General features: G+C 38.1%; 1 protein-coding gene across 4 annotated transcripts in view; it reads left to right on the plus strand.

Annotated features, from left to right (window-relative positions):
- TOX (thymocyte selection associated high mobility group box) overlaps positions 1–15503 on the plus strand; it is a 305173-nt gene that overhangs the window by 157213 nt on the left and 132457 nt on the right. For all 4 annotated transcript variants that reach the window (XM_021089342.1, XM_021089343.1, XM_021089344.1 and 1 more), the window contains one exon: positions 14000–14242. In XM_021089342.1, coding sequence (XP_020945001.1) covers positions 14000–14242 — 243 coding nt within the window. The remainder of the gene's footprint in view (positions 1–13999; positions 14243–15503) is intronic.

A 15503-nucleotide genomic window follows, 5' to 3' on the forward strand; every position in this document is an offset into this window, starting at 1 on the left:
GCATTCCTGTCTCCTCAGAGAATTATTTCAAATCCAAGACTCAAAGAATTAATGTGATAACAAACTAGATAATAGCAGGTAGTTATCCTTACAATAAGATCATATTGCAGTTTGGCATAGGCGGTACAATGGCAACAGAACCAACAGGACTTTCCAGCTTCTTTTTTGTACAGTATTCTCTTAAATATACTGTTAGAATTATAGTACTTTGAGATTTTTCAAACATATTAATAATTATATCTATATTTTAGTTACATGTTTTCCTAATGAGAAAATTCCCAAAGTTAGGTAGAGTGTAAATGAGGTATAACAGCAGGACCTAGAAGGTACAATGTTTTTAAAACACTTTCGAAAAAAAAAATAATCTCTTGACTATAGGCCATAAAATTTCCATGATTGTGACATAAATTTGAACCATAAATTAGACCAATTACTTTTAGATTGGTTCCTTTTGGCATAAATTTCAGGAGTAAGGTCAACTTGACTTTTTGACCATTCACCCAATAAAAAAGCAGAGCTGCCAGGCTTTGAGTAATCTAGTTAGTCCAACAAAGTCTGGCATCTTAACAAGCCCAAACTAGTTACTCAAACCAGTCTTCAGTGTAGCATTCAAATGATTACTCTGTGCAGTCCCGGAGGTATTCATTACAGACGAAATTGCTCTTGTTGCCTTGCATACAAGCTGAGTTTTCAATGGGAAATGAAAGGATGCCTGGAAAAATAGGCCACCTAATTAAGTTAAACTACTCTAGCATTTGGCTTGACATCTTCATTACTCAAAATTAAAAAGATGCTTCACTTGAGCACACAAGTTACTATTGTTTATGTTGTTTTCTTCCTAAATTGGCTTCGTACATGGAAGTCTGTTTTTCAGAATTATGTCTTGAAATAGCTCACATATTTCTTACAGTTTATAAAAATATCTTAATAACTATATGGACACTGAAGACTGGCACCATACAAATATATATCTTAGGGCTCTTGATCATCAAATATACATTAGTCTTTCTGGATGTTTTCTTGATAATTTACATTTTGGTATGATTGAAATTTAGATCATTTTTTTTACCCACTCAGTCTTTATTATTGTTATTATCGTTATTAATTGGATATTGACTCTGTTACCTATAAATGATCAGTTGAGAAATAGAATTCCTCAAAATATTTTTAAGTAGACCGTAAAATTTAAACTGAAATTCATTTGTCCATTTTATATCAACCTCTGTAGCACAGCTATTTGAGAAACATTTTAAAGCGTAAACACATACAGAGCACACCATCTACTGATTGCCAGTTCCTACTCATTGACACTAATGAGGCTGCTGACAGGTTAAATGTTGTGTATCATATACATTTCCAAGCTGTGGGATTTGCGAATATAAGACTCATTTTTTATTTCAGAAAATGAATGTTTGTTGCTGAGTATGCTTGAGAATTTTATTGTTATTGTCTCATAGTATGTTTTTTCAAGCATTAGGCAAACGCATCTCAGTGATAAAAATTATGAACCTATCTGAATGAAATGTGTGGCAAAACAGATTCTCAAAAAGCATCAGGCACCACGTGGACATTTAGGCACTGGTAAGAGGTCTGTGACTCCAGCTCAGAGCCTGACTTATGAATGACACACTTGTGTTTGTGACATTGTGAAAATAGCCCTTTGGCTTGTTCACAGTCAGTTTGCAGATGTTTTTCTTTGCACGTGAATAATGATGAAAAGCTAAATGATCGTTTCTGTTAAATTTATATATAATATATATATATATCCTTATATATGTATATATACATCCTTCTGTTAAATTTTGTGTGTGTTAGGTTTTTTCTTATCACTTATAATAAACCTGTCACCAAAGAATGTCTAAAAATTACAAATGGTATTTCAAGTTAAGAATAGCAATATGTTGAATGATGTCATCTGTCTATGCCAACTCCACTTCCAAGACGCTTAAAGATGGTTTCAAACAAACACTAAAATTGTATTATGCCAATATGTCAAGGAGAAGCAGTTTTGCCCACTTTTAGTATAAGAAAATTGAAGCTTGGAAAAGCTAAGGTGTTCCTCCCTACCACCACCCCCATCTGTTCTGAGACCTTCTATCCTCACCTGCCTCCGAGACACATTTTTACAAAGTGTCACATTTCCCTTTGCAGTTTCAGTTGCTCAGGTTTGGAGCAGACTTAGCTGGATTTCCCAGAAACACAAAGAGGGTTTCAGCTTAATCTTTATATCCATATTTTCTTTCTTTCTCGTGTGTTTTTTCTGATCTGTGTTATTTCACAGTTTGGATATAAAAATTTCTAACCTAATGGTTTGAGATTAATTGGTGGCTATCTTGGAAAATACTCTCCATATATTCCTTGTTGTTTGTAGGTTATGATCATAGATCCTGTTGCAGGCAAAGTCAAACCAATGACTGGCATCAAATTATTCAAATAGAACAGTCTTGTCTGAAACTAGAAAGGGCTTTGACGGCCACGATCTGAGATGGGTAATGGAGGCTTCCCTGGATGTGCCTGGGCCTCCTGGTGTTTTAGGAAAAGGCCTGCCTTCAAGAAGTGCTAAGCCCACTGTGAGTAGTTATTTTCTGAACCCACAAACCAGAGAGGCCTTGAGGAGTAGGAGTTGGGGGCAAGGACTAGGATTGAAGGGGTGGAGCAGGGCCAGCAGCTCTGAATTTGCCCACAGGGAGGCCTCAACTTATCTGTTCTCTTGACTATTGAGCTATTAATTTCCTATACTCTGACTTCAGTTAAACTTCTTGCTTGTCAAGATGATGGTAAGTTTTAGTAGGAAGCTTCTGCTTGGCTAGAAGTTAGGTTAGCACTCCCATACCCCCAAGGTAGTGAATGAAGTACACCCAAAATAAAAATAGTAACTGGAAGTTGACAGCTACCTGTCTCTGTGAGGAACTAAGCAAAGTCCTTGCATGCATTATCTCATTTAATCCTTAAAACAGTTCCTCCAGGATGAAAGTGGTAGAGGGACTGGCCAGACATCGAAAAGATAGTATATACCTGAGCTAAGATTCTGGCCCAGGAAAGCCTAATGCCCAAATCAGACTCAGTCCTTGTTCAGCGAGGCCTCACACTATTTTAGGACTTTAAGATCAAAATGTTGATGTGCTGGAGGTCCTGTCATGGCTCAGGGGCAATGAACCTGACGAGTATCCATGAGGATGCAGGTTCAGTCCATGGCCTTGTTCAGTGGGTTAAGGATCTCGCGTTGCCATGAGCTGTGGTATAGGTCACAGAAGCAGCTCAGATCCCACATTGCTTTGGCTGTGGTGTAGGCCGGCAGCTGTAGCTCCCATTCGACCCCTAGGCTGGGAACCTCCATATGTCATGGGTGCAGCACTAAAAAAATTAAAAAAAAAAAAAAAGACAAAAAATACGTTGATATGCTAACCTCATTCCTTATTAGTATTAAGATAACTGCAGTGTGTTAATGTGTGAGAATACCCTGAAAAATAGCAGGTTGAAACAAATAAAATTACAGATATTCGACCATCTTTTACCTCCAAAAGCAGCATTTTCATATTTCTACTTGAATTGCATATTTCCTATTTGCTCAAGCGCACATAAAAGCTGTGCAGAGGTGAGGTGTTTATTTGCAGGTCCTGGTTTCTTTTATCCAGAGCCGTGATTCCTTTCTCCCCCTCTTTTCCAGCCTTTTCCATACTTTTGCCATTATAGCTATCCCTGTTTCCTCTGTATTTTCATTGCTCTTCTTGTATGAATCCAGGAATCTTCCGTTCTTGGCGCTTTTTGTTTTCTCCACCAAAAGGTAAACAAAGTATAGGAGGTCTTTCCGTGGAAGCCGTTGCACCCATGCCAAGGTTCTTCCCAGGGATCACACTTCTGGGTAACTGAGGGAGGAGGAATCCTAGCTCCATTAAAGTCAGGAAATTGTCTCCAATTGTTCAGCTCTTTTTCCTTGCCCCTATCTTCACCTCCACTTCAGCGTAAGCTTTCTTGGTAGTGAAGAAGATGGGAAGTGAGATGATCCACTTAAAATTGCTTCCTGGTAAAAGATCCAAAGAATAGGAATTGCCTATCAGAGTATGATGATCTTTCCTGTTTCTGGCCCCCTTGATTGAAGGAGGAGCCAAATGAGAGCAGAAACCATCTGCTTAGCTCCCCTCCTCTGCTCATCTGGCTTCTTCATGAAGAACGTGAGTTTACATACCTGACACTCACTGATTCCTATGCAACAGGAAGAAATGAAAAGAATCGCCGTAAACACAGTGTATTTTGAAGTTTACATTAAAAAAGTATACATAGAAAAATAGGCCAACACCGAGTGCTCAATTCCATGCTGGCTTCCTGCTTATGATTAGCAAAAAGAATCTGACCATAAGCAAAAATCAATTTAGCACAGGTTTTTTTAAAAAAAGAAAATTTATTACATTAATTATGCTTTAATACAATGTTTTTTAAAATGAGTCTACAAAAAAAGAAAATTTATTAAAGCTCAAAGGCATACATACTTTAAAATAATATATAAAAATGTAAAGCATTTTATTCAATGGTTAAAAGTAAAAAAATTCTACATAATTGTGCTATGAGTTTCCTCTCTGTCCAACTAGTTCTCTAAATACAAGCAAATCATTTAACCTCTTTGGGCCTCATTTTTCTCATCTACTGAATGGGGACATAGTCTCTGAGGTCTTCTCTCAAGCAAGCATTCTGTAATTGCATTTAAACATAAGTATAGAACTCTAGAACATTATCCGAGGGGAAAAAATGCATAGGCTTATTCATCATGGTGTGGTTCATAATAGAGAAAAATTAGAAATACCCTAAATGTCTGGTAATAAGAAACTGGTGGAGTAAATTATAGAACATGCATGCAGTGATATAATATGAGTCATTTAAACAATAATGTAGATGATGTTTATTGACATGAGAAATTATTCGCAATCCATTTTAAGTGATCAGATTAAATTGTCTGATGGTACAATAATAATAATGTAGCTAATGTTTATTGATAGCTCTCACAAGCTAATATATTACTCATTATTTACATTATCTCGTTCATCTTAATTAATCCTGATATGCCCTTAATTAAGTGGACGGAATTATCATTCCTATTTTACAGATTTGGAAACTAGGGTTAGAAGATTTAAGTAACTATATCTACTAAGAGATGACATGAGATTTGCACATAGCATTTCTAGCTCCAAAATTAGAGATTTTTTATCTGATTTTGTTACTGAAAACAAAACAAAAGCCCAAAACAGTATAGCAAATATGGACTAAAAAGAATCTTGAAAGATACACATGTTTTAGTAGTATGGGTTTTTTTCCCAAGATGGTTGAATTAGAGTGATTTCTTCATGTATATTTTCTTCTTTTTCTCTAGTTAACATGAATTATTTATAAAATAAATCAAAAAATGTAGAACTGAATCTCAGAATATATGAACTCAATCTGAGAATTGAAGACATCTGAAAAACTAAAAAGAAAGGCAGACTGCATTTGTATGTAAAATTTATTCTAAGCAATGAAATTAAATGTTTTAATTATCCCCTTTAAACACTGAATGTAGAATGATGACCTGTTACCAGAACATCCTTGGGCCCCCTCTAGGGTTGCAGAAATAGCCTCTCCACTTCAATCTCGTCTCCCTAATCATCACCCTGTGGTTGTGGGTTGTGGGGGGAGTACATTATTTGTTTCCCAGAAGTATTTTTTTTTTAGTCAAAGGGGAGGTCCTTATGACAACTGCACACAACACCTGGTTTTAAAATGTCGCCTAAAAATTCAGCTTGGAGACTCATACGATACTGAGAGGAAATGAATCTCTTCCCCACTCCAGTATCCTTTATGAACTATGGCAGGAGAAACTCTTGTATGTAAACTCTTGTATGCTAAGGACTTTTCTGGAAGTCCTGGAGAGTGGTCCTAGCAGCAGCCATGACACTAAGAAAAAGACGGTTGGACTTCCCTGCCCCACCCAGCCCTGATCTGAGCGGGCTTGGCCCACTGCCCCAGCACCCCTATGTCAGACATTCTCTGAAGCAGCCTCAAGTTAGCCCTGTTGTCTGATCTTGTTCAGGCTTTGCACTCTGGTTTTTAATAATCCAATAAAAATAAATCCCAGTAAAGGCTCACATTGGGCCTGGTACCCCAAAGTTTGTTTTGATCTGTGGGATCAGTCTTGCCCTTGAAGTTTTCTTAGAGATTGAAGACATAACCTCCCTGTTGAACCTCCTTCCTGCCTTGTCTGGACTTGCTTGTTTGTCAGCTTCGTGGTCCTCCCTTCATAACTTACTACATCAGAGCAGAAGTGTCTGATCCTTGGGCTCTCTTATCAGGGTAAATCTGCTATAACAACTCCCCCCGCCATCATCCCAGCTTCAAGTAATTCCTCTTTCATTTCCACTCAGATATCATTTAGTTTGACAATCCAACATGCTGTTTATTGGAGGCCTAAGTTTTTATATGTCTTCTAATTCACTTCCTTTATAACAAACTCTTAATAGTACTTTGTATCTCAAATCACACTTTGCAGGAAACCTCACACATAGTAGGTTCATAGCAAATGCTTCCATGGCAAATGAAGTGCTCATTGCCTTTTACTTAACACAGATTACAGAAACAAATGAGCACAAATAAAACAAATGTAGTATGTTCTACCCAAAATTGCCTTTTGATAACTGTTGCTTGAAAAATTAGTACATTGTGGGTTTTTAAATGAAGATGATTTATTGCTATTGTCTAACATGTGAAGAAAGACAAAAAAATTGTTTGCAGGATCATTGGCTTGAGCACATCAATGGCACTGTTGGACAATTCTTGCTGAGTGTTAAGATGATTTATGTAACAGACCGAAGCTTTCCAGAGTAATACATTATAGTCTCAAGCTATCAACCCTTGTTCATGCAGAGACAAAAGAATCTGAAAAATCCCTACCTCTGAAGGTATTCTAAAAATAAATTGGAGATAATGTTGATGCTATTTAAACTCTTTTTAAGAGGTCACTATTACATGCAATATTTTAACTTCTGAAAACATTCAGAGGAAGTTTATTATTTCTCTAATGAACTCAGTTTACTTTGCTTTTCATTCAGTTATTTGAATTACACAACAAGAATTTTCAATAATACAAGATGAAACATGTTTAAAACATTAGCATTTTTCTATCCTGAACTTTAAGGAATTATGTTACAGATTAAAAATTAAGGCATTTCATAAACCTTTGATGGCAGTGCTATTTATTTATCTTTCAAATAAAGATCTGTATGAGAAATGTATTTTACAGTGTTATAACCATAGCCATATTTTTAGTGTATGCATGATTGCATGAAGCCATCACATAATTTAAAGATATGTACAAGATGATGTCTTTTGAATTCTTCTGAGTTCTGGGACTTCTTATCACTGGAGATTGAATGCTCTGTATAATGCTTGCAATATGTGGACAGAGACCCACAAATATAAGGCCCCTCTGGTGGAGAAACTAGATTTTTAAGAGGCAGGAAAAGACAAAGTTCGTAAGGAATTTCCCATGATTTGTTCCTGGTCAACATATATTAACACTCTATCTAGACAGTATGAAAGCATAAATTGTCTGTAATCAAAAGAAAAATCAATCTAATTAACATCCCACTTCTAGATGTAGTAATGTAGAATGAGGTTAAAATGTAAGAACAGGCTGTAGGGAAAGGAGATGTGGTTGCAGAAGGAGAAGATAATGTCAGCAGGATACCCAGGTCATGGGGTACATAAAGCAGTGTGATGAAGAAGAATGTGAGCGTGTCATTAGACAGAGGAATGAGTTCTGCCAGAAATCAGGTGAGACGATACCTTTCCTTTTTCACTGAAGTGGAAGTGTTGGGGGAGGTTGGACATGGGGAAGGACAGTGGCTTTAGTCAGAGGGCTAGAAAGGTTTCCAAAAATCAAATCAAAACAGATTGGAAGGATCTTCTATTACTTTCTTAGCCCTTGTCTTGATTCTTGTCTCAAAAACGACCCATCTGATTAGCAATTTGACACAACTCTCCCAGGGGAGACGGACTTCCTTTAGACAGAAGACCCTTTGTTAGAAAGTATAGCTTTTTTGCAAACTTAGTTCTCAAATTCACTCACCTTTTACCTGGGTCAGTAGGATGGAACTATCAGGAACTGCTCAGCCTGACGCAGGCCTGCAGCAGAGTTCTCTGAAGAAGCAGAGTTGCATAAGAAGGCATTATCATCTGAGCTCTTCCGCGTTCTTTACCCGTTCACTATTTCCTACTATCTTTCTCTTCTTGAATTTCAAAAGTACAATTTAATCCCATTAAAATAAAGGCAAGGAGTTCCCATTGTGGCTCAGTGGTTAACAAATCCGACTAGGAACAATGAGATTGCGGGTTCGATCTCTGGCCTTTCTCAATGGGTTAAGGATCCCGCGTTGCCGTGAGCTGTGGTGTAGGTTGCAGACACGGCTCAGATCCCAAGTTGCTGTGGCTCTGGTGTAGGCCGGCAGCTACAGCTCCGATTCGATCCCCAGCCTGGGAACTCCATATGCCGAAAGTACGGCCCTAGAAATGGCAAAAAGACAAAAAAATAATAATAATAATAATAATAAAATAAAGGCAAAAGCCATTTATGAGGAGCAATTAAATGAATATGTTGTGTATGAATGGGGTTATACTTTCAAAATGTATTCTTATCAATGGCACATATACTGAAATTTCTGTATAATGATGTCTAGACCCTCTCCTATTCAGTCTGTAGATGTTTGTTTTCTCAGACATGACCCCATCCATCCATGGCATATAAAAACCCATTTGACAATAACCATGGCTATGCTAAAGCTGCCATTTATCAAGAACTTCCTATGTGGCAGACATTTTATTAGGCTTTTTACCTATCTTATATGTTTTTGTTTTCAGGCTTATAAGAACCCCACAAAGCAGACTTTGAAACTTACTCCTCGCCAGGAGTAAGAAGCCTGCCCCAGAACCCATGCTAGTAAATGCTTCCAAGAGCCTGGAGCAGCCCTGTCTGCTGGGATCCAGACCCTCTAGTATTTCCAACATGCTCTGTGGCTTGTTTTATCAGTTACCAAGGAAGTATCATGAGGACTCTCAACCAGACCAGAATCTATCTCCTCATCAGAGAAAGATGTAGCACTTTATGAACTAAATATGCAAATGCCAGTGGTACAGTTTTAAGAAAATAACTTGAGGGAGTTCCCATGGTGGTACAATGGGAACAAATCAGAGTAGTATCCAGGAGGATGCGGGTTTGATCCCTGGCCTCACTCAGCAGGTTGGGGATTTGGTGTTGCCCTGAGTTGTGGTGTAGGTCACAGATGCAGCTCAGATCCCACGTTGCTATGGCTGTGGTGTAGGCCGGCGGCTGTAGTTCTAATTCGACCCCTAGCCTGGGAATTTACATATGCCATAGGACAGCCCTAAAAAGCAAAAAGAAAGAAAGAAGGAAGGAAGGAAGGAAGGAAGGAAGGAAAGAAGAAAATAACTTTATATAGTCACCGTAACTGTTATTTAAAGCCATAAAAATAGGCTCTTGAGGATGATAATATCTTGAAATTGCTTTTTTAGTGCTTCCAACTGTCCCCTGTGGCCGTTGAGAAGTTCATGTATATTCCAGAGTTAGCCATGCCTCCTGATAGCACTGCCCACTCTTCCCGCGTTCCGTGAGTCTTGGCTTCTGCTCCCTGGACACCCAGAGACACACAGGGATGCACAGAGCCCCTCACTCTAAGATAGAGCTATCCTGTGACGTATCCCAGCACCAGCAATACCATGTGATTAAGATCAGGGAGGATCTGGTTAAGTAATGATAATGTAATTTCGAGTTCTTTGCATCATTTAGATCACGCAGACTGGCTATGGTTTAGAGCAAATCGTCATGTTTCATTGTTTCTAATTTACCTTTCATTAACATGGTGAAGATCCAAGATAAAATTAAACGTATTGGCTTGAATTTCATGCCATCGACCCAAAGTAGTTTCTCTTCATTTATGTAGATGGTCACTGTTGACTTTATCATACCTTGGGGAGGAGGCAACTGCATGGTTCAGACTACTGAAAAGATTCTGAGCTCTAGATTTGGGTCAGGGTGGGGAGGTGGTAAAAACACTGCAAGTTGATGAGGAAGATGATAGCACCTTGAAAGTCTGTTATCTTCTCTTCTTCCAGGGCCTGGAACCTGGAACCCAGGCCCACGGGTCCTCAGGGGCCATTAACTGACTTTGGTGGTCTCAACTCAGGTTGAAAAATTATAGCCTGGTGTCTCATAGGGATATGCATGGTCTTCAGAAGGATCAAATGATCTTTGGTCTCAAGAGAGGTGGAGAATGGAAGTTTTTTATACCTGGCCTCACTGAGGCTTGAAGGAGGAAAATAAGCCCAAATTAGAAAAAGACCCTAAATTGGTGGAAAGTAGAAGCAATTTTCTGAGTTGCTCAGGAATGACCTTCACTGAAGCTTCTCTGACTACTCAGCCCCTGATTTCTTCACTAGTATCCCCTTTCTGTGTTCAGAGCACCCTCTCATGACCTCTAGTTAGGCCCTAATGGGGCATCATACCTGCCATCTCCAAGGGATCCTGCTGCAGATCCAAGGCTTCCGCCAGGTTCTCAGCTGCAGTCAGGATTAGGTCTCAACAACTTCTGAGAGCCAAGGGGCCCCAAACTCGCCCTTATGACTTCTCCAGGACTTCTGAGTTCTTGTAAGATGGCTAGTGGAAGACACTGCAGTGGGGGCAGATCAGTAGCCAGAGAGGGACATCAAACTACCTTACCCCAGCTATTCCCAGGCTCCTTAAGCCTTTACGTCTTGAACAGCATACTTTGGCTCCCAGCCACGCTGGGTAATCAGCGTTCCTCACTATGCCAGTGCAGTGGGAATGCAGGGTATTTATTCAAGGCCATGGAGTAACAATGGTATAGTCACAGACTTAATGCCTTTGAAGAGTCATCCTCCTATCCATTCATTTGTGTATATGTACATTCAGTGATTCATTTGTTAATTCATTCAATAAACGTGTAATCAGGCAGCTTCATGGAAAATTAGGAAAAATATTGAATTCTATCCAATTGTTACATCAACCCCAAAACTGTCTCTATAATTTACTATGGTTAAGGTTAAGTCAAATTTACTCCTCTTAGGTTTTAAGTAATCAAAATAAAGATGTCATGCTGTAAAAATTAATGTTGAAGAATTAGCTACTTTATTTCCATATTTAAAAAGTAATTAGTAATTAGTCTGGCGTTTAAGTTTTTGTAAGTTCTGTGACATTTTGACATTTATACAGTTACCATGATACTTTTACATGGCATCACTTATGCTGTAATAGGCTCCTGGAAAATAACCATCTCATGACTTTTAATGTAAAGAACAGAAACTACTAAGTAACCTTCTGTTGTTAAAATTCTTGATCCACATAACTACCCATTAACGGTTAAGTTGTGCAATCTGTGGTTTTGGTATATAAGTGCATGGATTAAATAACGCTAATATGTAATTACATGAAAATAAACCATGTAGCTTAAATTGCAGTACAGTTGTTATCACTGGACATGAATTGATACCAATTAAACCTTCCTTTCCAACACCACAAATTAAGATTTAACTACTGGGAGAAATTCTAGAATGTAAAGTTTCAGTATACCTTAGGTAGAATATCCCTGAGTACTTTTAGAGGTTTAATGGCATTCATAAAATTAAAAACATCTTTTTCCTTTATGGCTGGCATTAATTGTACCTTACTCAGGAAAGTTTCAAACAGACATCAATTAACTTCTTAAAAGATTTGTATCAACAAGTTCAGCCCTTGAAATGTTGACAAAATGACAAATTATGAATACTTGTGTTCTTTTAGAGTAAATATTTGATTTTAATGGGATGGGATGGAATTTGGGATAAGGAAAAATCTGATACTAATGCTAATACTAATTCTTAAATTATGAAAGAAATTTTGTTGATGAAAAACAGTTGAAGATTGGCACCTTTGTATCATTCAACCTAATAAAATAATAGCAGTTAGACTACTCATGGAAGTATCAGCAATAAAAATGTCTTCCTCCTTCATATATCCATCCCTCAGATGTATTGAGTTGATTGCTTACCTGCTGAGTGAAAGTTATTTAACCTCAGCCTCTCAATTTTCTCTTTAGGAAAACAGGGTAATAATAGCTCCACAAAGGATTATTGTTGGGATGAAATGAAGACAGCATAGTCAAAGGACTCCATATAGCACTTTGTATGAAATCAGCATCAATAAACATGCTGCTTCTCTCTCCCAACTCCCCATTTTGCATTTTTTATGCTTCTTCTTATATGAATACTTGTACCAGGGCCTGATGGTTTAGATCTACAGATTCAAGGTCTAAAATGTACCCGGGCAAGTGAGAATTTAATCAAACTTGCAGTTGTGACACAGAGCACTAATGTATTTTTTAAACAAGAGATAAATACTATAAATAGGAAAATTTGGTAAGTGATGACAACTTTTAGTGCTAGTGATTTTTTTTTTCTTTTAGCAGAACCTCAGATGTTTAAGGAAAATTATCTGCAGATATTTAAGGAAAATTATCAAATCTCTTCTTCATGCATCCCCAGTCTGTAACCCACATGTGCCTCTACATGACCAGGTCTCAATGCCAGATGTTCCAAGTAGCTCTTCATTTAATCATGTCTTCTGACAAAACCTAAACAAATATATCAAAACTTGTACAACACTTAGCAAGTGCAACTTGAAGATTTTCTGTTAGACAAATAGACGCCATCTGGAAAAAATAACCCCAGGCACTTGGAAGCAGAAGCATGAAGCTTATTGGCTGAACACCCCATGAGTGCCTTACACTACTTTCTTTGGCTCCTACCCTCTGGCTGCTCATTTCAAATCTTGCACACTCCAGCAGGCGCGCTACTGTCAGACAAGCGAGTCCTTGTTACTCACACGCTCACACACTAGGAAGACTCACTTACTTTGAAAGATAGGCTTGCAAGAATTATCTGGACCGAATTTGTTTCCTTCATATTATGACACCTGTGCTCTGAAAACTACAAAATATGACTGTGTTTTGATGTGAAATGGTAACAGTATTTTATTATTTGGTTCATCCTTCTATCTCCATTGTTTACCACATTCCATTTTTTAGCAGGCATGTCCTCATAGAATCTTTCTTTCCTTCTTGGCTCCCTCCCTTGATGCCTTATCTAAAAGCTGCTTTCTAAAAGAAAAAGCCCCACATATGTTATTTATTTTACCAATTGGCTTTTGTTCCTAAATTAGTATAATGAAGATACTAGTGTTGTTTTATCTTTCAAAATTGGCCAAACTGATTTTAATTGTTTGTAATATTATTTATCACCTTTTAGAGGAAAATCAAATAAATGCAAATAGTCAGAAATCAAGAAGGGCATCTTCATTTTTATTTTGATGGCATAATCTTTGTTATAAAAAGAGCTTATAATGGAATTATCTTGGTATATCAAACTTTCTATACTACCACACTTAGGTAACAATGCTTAAGTTACTGTTTTACTAAGTATTTTTCTTTGGTCAGCTTTGAGCATGTAACTCTTTAAAACTCAAAAACAGTTGCCACAGAACTTCTAGAATTCGTCTTATTACATCTCATGATCTGAGTAGTAGGAAGCCCTATGAAACATGTTTGATCAAACATTAATTTTATAAATTGGCTTTCCTTCCCCACAATTCCCATGAAAAATGTTTTCAGCTAGATTAAAACTCCGGAAAATTTTAATGGGACCTCTGAAATCTGTTTGAGTTCAGTTTCTTGGAAAAATAAAACTGTCTAATGGAAGCACTCTTTACATGAGAAGTGGCTGTGCCTTGGGGCAATTTTCTTCCATGCATAATAGAGAAATTGCAGCAGGATAATCTGAGTGTTTGAAATGTCTTTGCCAAATCCATAATGCTGCTTGTAATAATATCTGAAGGGGTCACGTGTGTTTATTCACGATGATGAAAAGAAGGGGATGATAATTTGCAACAATATCACCGTTGTCTTTTCAGTCCTATCCTGGCCCAAGCCTGGAAAGCGAAGACTTTAACATTCCACCTATCACTCCTCCTTCCCTCCCCGACCACTCGCTGGTGCACCTGAATGAGGTCGAACCTGGTTACCACTCTCTGTGTCACCCAATGAACCATAATGGCCTGCTACCGTTTCATCCACAAAACATGGACCTACCTGAAATCACCGTCTCCAATATGCTGGGACAGGACGGAGCACTGCTTCCCAACCCCATTTCTGTGGTAAGAGTCTGCTTACGGATTTGTGGTGGGGCACGGGGACACAGCACGGGCAAGGTCTCAACTCATACCAAAAGCTTTCAATTGTCATAACACGGCTTTCTGAAACCAGAATAAGTTCACACATATTTATAACGCAGAGTACTAAATACTTTTTGACACTGAAAGTCTGGTCATATAGTCAAACTTTTACAAGATTTTAGGTGAAGTTATCATAGAAAGTGCCATGTCTCAGCTACTGCAGGATTCCTCACCACAAGCAAGAACACCACATCTTCTGAACAGGCACTGCTATGAAGGTGGTTTCTCCTCTATTTTCATCTTTACTTTGAAGGTATAATTTGAGTAATCAAAATTTATCTCCAAGGTGTTTCTAGCTCTTGAACTTTGTTGTCACTTTGAATCTTCTAATGTTCAACACTCAATTTAGTGAGAATGCATATCACCCAGAAAACTAGCAAAAATTAAATTCTCAGCCCTTACCTAGAAAGTCCAAGGGTCTGTATTCTTTTTTTTTTTTTTTTTTTTTTTTTTTTTAGGGCTGCACCAGCAACATATGGAGGTTCCCAGGCTGGCGGTCAAATCAAAGCTATAGTCGCCAGCCACAGCCACAGCCGCTGCCACAGTAACGCCAAATCTGAGCCACATCTGCAACCTACACCACAGCTCACAGCAATGCCGGATCCTTAACCCACTGAATGAGGCCAAGAATTGAACTTGCGTCCTCATGGATGCTAGTCGGGTTCATTTCTGCTGAGCCACGACGGGAACTCCCAAGGGTTTGTATTCTTAGCAAGCACCCCATGATTGAGAAGTACATCATAAAATCTTTCATTCTGATTTTTATGTCATCTAAAAACTTAATTTCTCTATTTTCTCAAGGAGTGGAAAGTGTTTTCAGTAGTATATGGCCAAGGGCAGAGCTTTCTACCATGTCAGGAAACTCTCAGTTTAACAGGGACTTCTAGTGAGCACTCTTTGGTTTCTGTTGTTCAGTCATTCCAGCAGTCCAGCCATTTCTATAGTCATTTTTGTAAGTTGCTGAACAGTGCTGCCATGTTCACAATGAACAATTTGACTAACTTGCGCATATTACATCATTTCTGATAGGAAAGCGCTTCATATTCTCACTTATCTAAATCATACGGGGATGTATCTCTAACTTGGTTTTTCTGTTAATCATGAGCTTTATGTTGATGTCCCCCCTCTTTATGGAAAGCAAACCCACAGTAGTTTGGGGGGAATGAAGCCCAGAGCCTAATGC

This window comes from Sus scrofa, chromosome 4 (assembly GCF_000003025.6).
Source record: "Sus scrofa isolate TJ Tabasco breed Duroc chromosome 4, Sscrofa11.1, whole genome shotgun sequence".
In the NCBI taxonomy this organism is placed as follows: Eukaryota; Metazoa; Chordata; class Mammalia; order Artiodactyla; family Suidae; genus Sus; species Sus scrofa.